At 40.1% G+C, this 8,325-nt stretch overlaps 1 protein-coding gene across 1 annotated transcript in view; it reads right to left on the bottom strand.

Annotated features, from left to right (window-relative positions):
• Positions 1–2,417: 2,417 nt before the first annotated feature.
• Positions 2,418–8,325, bottom strand: part of LOC109467133 — an 8,733-nt gene continuing 2,825 nt past the window's right edge. Inside the window, exons 3-5 of the mRNA XM_019765068.1 lie at positions 7,076–7,129; positions 6,612–6,785; positions 2,418–3,262 (exon numbers count right to left, since the gene is read on the bottom strand). Coding sequence (XP_019620627.1) covers positions 2,418–3,262; positions 6,612–6,785; positions 7,076–7,129 — 1,073 coding nt within the window. The remainder of the gene's footprint in view (positions 3,263–6,611; positions 6,786–7,075; positions 7,130–8,325) is intronic.

Raw genomic sequence — 8,325 nt, forward strand, 5'->3', positions numbered from 1 at the left:
GCACCAAAGAAAATCCACCCAATCCCCGATGGACTAGACTGGATATGAGGCTAAAAAGGTAAGACTTAAGATCTAGAATTACAAATGGAGTAGAGGATGTTGCGACTAGAGGCGCAGGTCACCAGAGGCAGGCACCACAAGCGAATTGCACGGATCAAAAGCGGCCTCTAGTAGTTCAATGAAGAACTGCACCAGCATATTGCCGCCACGGGTGTACAAGCCAGGCGGCGGAGAGCTTCCAGGCCAAAACCCGAAGAAAGCCCATGTGCACCTAATCAACGATGGGCTAGACTTGATACAAGGCTAAGAATAAGATACTAAAGGGAGGGGGGCTAGGAACCTTCCCACTGTACATTGATACTCAGACACAAATGATCCAAATTACTGTAACAGAAAGCCAACGTTAACAAAAATGACAGGGGACGAAGTAATGAAATCCACGACTTCTAATTTTATTATGTTGACATTAATTTTTTACAAGTTAAATCAACTGGGATTGGCATTTTGCCGTAAAAGTAACAGTCAAAACTCCCTCTTCAAGCTGGTCACCTCTTCAAGCTGGTCACCTGGCCATGGTGACCGCTTTTTCTCGGTCCCAAAAAATTTCCCCATTGATACAAGCATTAGTGACCTGTCCAATGTGACCACCTGACCAACCGCTCAAGACCCGATACTTGCATGCCCATGGCGATATGGTAACTAATGAGAAATCATTGAAAAAAACAGCTATACGATGTTTTTGTGCCATGTGCCACCCTCCCCAGATCAATTTACCACGGAACTGAAGATGCTTACAGCATTTGATGCAAAGACTCGACTTGGCATTGGAAACCATTTTTATGTCTTAGTCATGTTGTGAGGCTACAACTTGTCCATGGTGACCGCTTTTCTTCGGTCCCCTGGCTGGTCGCCTTAGGCATGTTTAGTCAAAAGTGTCTTCAATATGTACATGTAGGGTTTAATATGTTCATTTATATGCCTTATTGTTTTATATGTATTATTACATTACGTTTAATATTCATAATCCAATATAACATATAGCTGTTATCAGTAAAATAATAGTTTCATTCATTACGGTAATAAGATCTAGTTATTTACATCAACACATGTCTTTTATTTCTAGTCTTTCATAATTTAGAGTAATGAAAAACAATAGGTAACAATAACAGAAATATGAAACAGAAAAAATACTTTTAGACAAACTTAACAAGAGTATCAGCATATCATTATGGGTGTTTGGATGGTCAGATATTGAAGATACAGACAGTTATACGTAATAATAATAATAATAATAATAATAATAATAATAATAATACGCCTAAAAGCAGTTACTCAAGCAACTGGATATGATTTTGGAAACTGATTTTTGAGTAACTGCTTTTTGGCGTATCTTATTACCTGGATGTCTAACCTTCATCGACGAATAATAATATTGCAATTAACTTTTACATTCATTTTTCATGCTCTTGAAGATAGCATTATTTCAGCAAACAATTTACCGTTTGGAAGTAAAGCCCGTGGACAAAATATGAGAAATAAAGTTGGATCATTGGAATAAAGACTTTTTTAAAATCAAAACAATGTTATTGTTTTGCGGCCAGTCCCAAATGCCTTTTAAATGTAAGGGTGCTTCTGAAATATCAGATTGACAACGAAAACAGCTACGGTGAAACTAAAAATATGTTTAACATCACGGACGACGTATAAAATTACATGCAGATTAAACGAAGGGAACCGTGTGTTTTAGCTGTGAACGCGAAAAACCGACTTACCACAATACTCCTGCAGGAGGGATACCTCCTTCACGGAGTAAAAAGTGTCAAGGAAAGCGAAAAAATATATATCTGTACAGATAAAATGGGGTCCGTTTGGTCGGCCTTATTGTATCAAGTTCTATGTTTGAATGGGTTAGGGTTAGGATCAGGCACGGTTCTGGATAGTCGCAGCATAGCCCAGCGTAGATTTGCCCCCACGCACGGTTCTGGATACGCGTGGACTATCCAGTATGGTGCCTGAGCATGGTAACGGATAAAGCACGCTTCTAGATACAGCAGACCGGAATATACAAAAACAAGAATATTCCAATGTGATGTATAATGTTTAAAACGACGGCGAGCGTCAATTTCAGACACAACATTAACAGTTATAATGTTACACGATATGGAAATGGGTGATGCCACAATCATAATACACAATACAAGCAAACACACCATTCTTAAAAACAGTGTGGTAGAGTTACCGTAAGGTAAATGATCTCAATTTGGAACAACTGGCTCGAGTTTGTACCGAGGCCTTCCCATCGCTATTTCAGTTCAACTACACCACATACAACACGGGGCACCGGGGTGCCATACCGTTTCACTGCATCACCTAAAGTGCAGCTAAAATGCCCCAAGTCACCATGCAAGTCCGTCGCTTTAAGGAAGAACCATGTGTCGTGGAAAGATAGTTACAGTGGATCTCAACCCTGCGCTAGTCACCACCATCTCTCCATCTGGTCCCATAGCGATACCAGACGGGTCTTTCTTCGCGATGGTACGGACAAACTTCCCGCGGCTTGTGAACATGTCTACCCGGTGGTTTTCATTGTCTGCTACGATGATGTTACCAAACTTATCCAGGCAAATACCGTAATTCATCTGGCCCTTACCCCTTCCGGCAAATTCAAATATCTTGACTCCGGACTTACTGTATATCTCAATAGCTTTATGCGTAAGTGTGAGCAGTATATTTCCCTCGCTGTCCGATGTAACTCCCCCGATCATACCTCGCTGACTTCCTGATAACACTTTAAAACTCCGATAGAGAGAGCCGTCTGGATCAAACATCTTTACTGTTTTTCCCTGTCCGACGATAATTTTATTGTTGCGTACGTCTATCGCAATGACGGGAGGGGACGGGTGAGAAGGTCTCGTGAAGCCTACGTCGAACGTCTTCATGGCCTGACCGCTCCTACTGTACGTTACAACCTGCACATGTCCCTCTTTCGCACCTGACTTTAATATAACCCCCACTACCCACAGGTGGCCTGGCTCTATACCAATAGCAACATCATAAGGCATGATAACGCCATTTTTACCCGGCAGTGTCGTATGAAAGTGGCGCAGATACTTCCCATTTATGCTGAAGACTTGGACTCCTTTGAAGCTGGTCACAAATATCTCATTGTCAGCAGACACGGCGACTCCGTACGCCATCACGATAGGTTCTTTTCCATTTCCTCCAATGGTAATGATGTTCTCCAACTTCCTGTCACCACTTTCTATGAGAAAGAAAAAGAAGCGTATTTCGCATACTCAAATGTGGAGTATTTACATAAAAACCTGCACACATACATGTACAGACGTGCACACACAAACACATACACACACACAAACATACACGGACGACAAACACACTAACACACACACACACACACACACACAAACACACACACACACAAACAAACACACACACACAAACACACACACACACACACAAACATACACGGACGTCAAACACACACACACACACACACACACACACATACACATACACACACACAAACATACACGGACGACAAGCACACTAACACACACACACACACACACACAAACACACACACACACACAAACATACACGGACGACAGACACACACACACACACAACACTGTTGTGTGAGTGCAAACATGTAAATAACACACCCTCCCACGCACATACACACAAAAAAGACACACAAATTCACGCCTTCTTGTAAAACGTTAAGCCGTATATGTTGACAACAGTTGCAACAGTATTAACAAGAATTCGGAGATCTCATACGTCTATGAAATACGTGGAGTTTTTGTAGACGGGGATATCAGTTACTAGCTGTTTGGCCAAGCTATTTACTTCCGTACTTAACTCACGCCTCACCACTTTCCTAGATGAAAACAAACTTATATCGCCCAACCAAGCTGGCTTTAGGACCAAATTCAGAACGAGCGACAACCTCTTTGTAATAGACACACTTCTAAGTAAATATCTTTCGGAAAATAGACGTATTTATTCATGTTTCGTTGACTTTAAGAAAGCCTTCGACTCCGTTTGGAGAGAAGGACTCCTCTACAAATTGCTAGATTCGGGAGTAGGTGGAAATTGTTATAAGTTAATTAAATGCATGTACTCCAAACCTCAGACATGCGTCAAAACATCATCCGGGCTAAGTGACAGGCTGAATAAAAGTTCTAAACGGGAACTTTGCGGCTCCAGATGTCCTACTGAGGGACGACTGCGTGTGCAAGATGTCGGTAGCTTGAGGAATGAATCCCCTCTACTATATACTCAAAACATTATCCGGGCTAACGCCGTCATTTACAACTGTGAAAGGTGTTAGACAAGGGTGTAATCTTTTTTTAATCTTTTCATAAATGATTTAGTACATGTACTTGATGATATTGAATGCTCACCGCCCTCTCTACATAGTTTATTTGTATCGTGTCTGTTATACGCCGACGACGTTGTATTACTTTCCGAGTCCGATAAAGGATTGCAAAGCGCTCTAAATAGATTGAAAGACTTCTGTGCCAAATGGAAACTTCAAGTTGATTTAACGAAAGTTATTATTTTTAACAAATCTGGTCGGTCTTTCCCACACCAAAGTTTTATGTTTGGACAGGACAAAGTGGACATAGTCCACTCCTACCTCGTACTGCTACTTGGGCCTGAATATTACCTCATCCGGTAGCTTCTCTCTTGCAAAAAAAACAGCTCTCACTCAAAGCAAGGAAAGCCATGTTTAGTCTCAAATCTTTACAACGTTCTTCTGTCTCTGGGTGTGAAATCTGGGGAAAAGATCCTGTAAATGAGACCTCACCAATCGAAAGTTCCCATAACCGTTTCTGTAAAAATGTACTTGGGGTGCATAGAAATTGTAGTAATGTAGCTGCTAGAGCAGAACTAGGAAGACTCCCGTTAGATTTAGATATATCCCTTCGTACTTTTAAATTCTGGACACACTTGACACAACTTAATACCGATACACACCCTCTGCAAGTTGATGCACTCCTGTTTCAACGTAATTCCCTCACATATAGTCGTAGACCAACATTGTTACAGCGAGTGAAGGGGATCCTTGACCACTGTGGATATTCCTACCTACTGCATATTGATAGTACAACCTGTGATCCTCAACATATGTATAGAGTATTAAGGACAAGACTTTCAGACATGTACATTCAAACTTTCTTCCATAGTTTGTCTGTTAATACCGGTAAACTGAGATTCTATAGAAAATGTAAAACTGAATACTGTCTAGAACAATACCTAGAACACTGTGACTTCGAGCAGCGCTCCGCTATTAGTAAAATTAGAATCAGTGCCCACCCCCTGGAAATCGAAAAAGGGCGATATATGAAACTGTCTGTGTCGGAGAGAATTTGTAAATATTGCTCCTCAAATGCAGTGGAAGACGAAATTCATTTCATCTCTAACTGTCCATTTTATGACGACATCAGAAAACAATTATTTAGCACCGTGTCCAAATGCTCCCTTACTTCCCCACCGTTCCCTACCACAAAAAAAAAATTTACTACTAAAATCAAAGAACCCACATATTATAGAAGAAGTGGGTAAATTCGTCTTCCACTGCCTAAAAAGAAGAAGTCAAACCAAGTAAAACTAGTACCATGCATGTTGTAGAATATAGTATAATGCTAGACGTAGATATAGTCTCACATACCACTGTACTTTCTTTCTTATGTTGTTTGTAACTGCAATTAGCCCTCGGGCATGTATGTGCAATAAACTTTCTTTTGTAAATGTTTTTTGCATTTGTCTCATCGAGTATGCAAATAAGGTGGTAATTACCATAATAATAATTTTCTAAACTCAAATTACAATACTTTGCCTGTGAAATTCCTATCCTTTGGCAAATTCTATTTCAACATGTGCTCATTGATTATGCAAATGACCTATACAGTAACATAACATATGCAAAGTGATAACCTTTATGTAGCTTACACATGCCACAAGGTATAAGATTCCCATCATTCAATAATAACGAATCACAGAATGTTCACATTAATTATTGAAATTAGGTCATCATTTGCATAATTGCTATCTGCTGATGTTCCACCTGCCATAGCCAACATACACCAGATGTATAAAGGTACTATTACATAAAAGAATTTCCTCCTTAATTATACAAATTATGTCTTCATTTGCATAATTTGCAGTTATTTAATATGTACATTACTCTCTGAGCTACCTACACACCAAAAATGAAAATACATTGTTCCTTTCTAGACTTTTCGACAAAGCCCACACCACTTATTCCTGACAGCAAAAGCTATCTGTCACCAAAAAGTCAAGATCATAAAAACCGGAATTTCTGCTGCAGTACCAAGGTCAGCCACCAGGAGACCCTAAGTCTTCCTAAGACCTATCAACATACCAAATATTATCACAATCCATAAAGGCCTGCTTAAGTTGTGCTGATTACAAAGTTACGGAAACACTCACACACAGCCAAAAAGAATACAAGCCAAAAAGGTTTAATGGAGGTAAAAAAAAACTGTTCGTAGGATACAACTACAGGCACACGCATAAAACATACATTCACACAGACACACCTTTTATAAATTATTAAGTACCTGTGTTACGGTGGTCGACACAGCCCGCACAGTCACAGTGAGCTGCAGTGTTCCCACACCAGTTGGCCGAAGAGCAGCACGGCCAGATACTGTCAGGATCACACTCAGCGGTCCTCCCATCTCCTGTAGTGTAACCGTCTCCACAGCGGTAGTCATCCCTCCATTTCTGAGTAACTATCAGGAAAAAAGACAAAAAACAGTAACGAGATGTTTGTGGCGACCAAATTCTTGAAACACAAGAAACACATATAAACTCACTGACTTGTTGGAACGGTCCTCGGCGATTTCAACTTGATCGATACAATGTTCTCGCTGCGTTCAGGCTTTAACTTGTGGAAAATTTGACGATGCAAACTGGATTCATGAACAGTAAGTTTCTCCTCTCTCTCTTAGGAATTTTGAAACTCGCTTCTTGACTGATTCAAGCCTTCCTATCAACAAAGAAACTTTCGTCCTAGTCTCACCTTGGCGTCGTGTGGTGTTGGAGACTGTTGAGAACGCGGGGACAGAGCTGCGGCCTCCAGATGGTACAGAGGTGAGGGTATACACAGTAGTAGTGGTAGAAGTCGTCGTAGTTTTACCAAACTGTATTAAAAGAGGCACAGTAAGATATTGCCTATTTCCAAAGGATCATGCAAACTAGGTTTTGTTTTAGGTCTATGTCTGTAACTGTAACTGTAACTGCATCTATATCATCTGTTAAACTGCCCCTCGGCAAAACACACCAGCTACGATGAACATGACAAGGCTACAAGACAGAGTCCTACCGTTGTCGAGCTGCCCCTTAAAGTTAACCAGAGAAGGACTCCAATAATGATGCACGACACAAGGACCGTAGCTGTATATACTGCAGCTAAGCAGAGCCGGCGACGGGTGCATCCTGAAATATTGCAGATTAGTGCCATGTTAGTCAACTGTTGGGACCAAAATATGAGTATTTTGTAGTTAGTTCAGAACGTTATTTCATCTTCAGATCAGACAAAAAGGAAGCTGATGGATCCGAGAACTAAATGATTAAATTGTTGTGGACCTATGACAATTGATTTGAAGGTAAATGAATTGTATTTTGTATAATACATTTATGGCTTTGTGCAGGTGTTTTAACATTAAAATTGAGTTAACCCAATCAAATCCCAACAGCCAATCAGCAAGAAGAATAGAGGAATGCTGCATGCCTATTGGTTGCTTCCTCTGCATGCCATTCTGATGACTCGTGCCCAAATATGGTAACACACTGCTATAGTATATTTTCTAAAAAGCTCAAATGAAATCACTCTAAAAGCATGTATCACAAAAATGAAAAATAAAAACGCCTGGGGGTATTTGCTCACTCTACCTTCGTGCCAAATTTATGTTATTTGGCCCAAAAATGAAAGAGTTGAATCAATGACAGGAGGAGGAGAAGAAGAAGAAACATGAAGAAAAACAACATGTCTTCACCAGACAGTGCATACACACACTGCATACAAATAATATATTTCAACCATACCATCCACAATACTTTTTGCTCTAAATGTAGGATAGATTATACGAAGGCCCATAGGTACACTTAGTATTTTTTATTCCACTTTTATTTTCTATGGGTACTTTGTATTTTCTATGGGTACTTTGTATTTTCTATGGGTACTTTGTATTTTCTATGGGTACTTTGTATTTTCTATGGGTACTTTGTATTTTCTATGGGTACTTTGTATTTTCTATGGGTTACTTTTAT

Source organism: Branchiostoma belcheri, unplaced genomic scaffold (assembly GCF_001625305.1).
Source record: "Branchiostoma belcheri isolate BF01 breed outbred unplaced genomic scaffold, Haploidv18h27 scaffold176, whole genome shotgun sequence".
In the NCBI taxonomy this organism is placed as follows: Eukaryota; Metazoa; Chordata; class Leptocardii; order Amphioxiformes; family Branchiostomatidae; genus Branchiostoma; species Branchiostoma belcheri.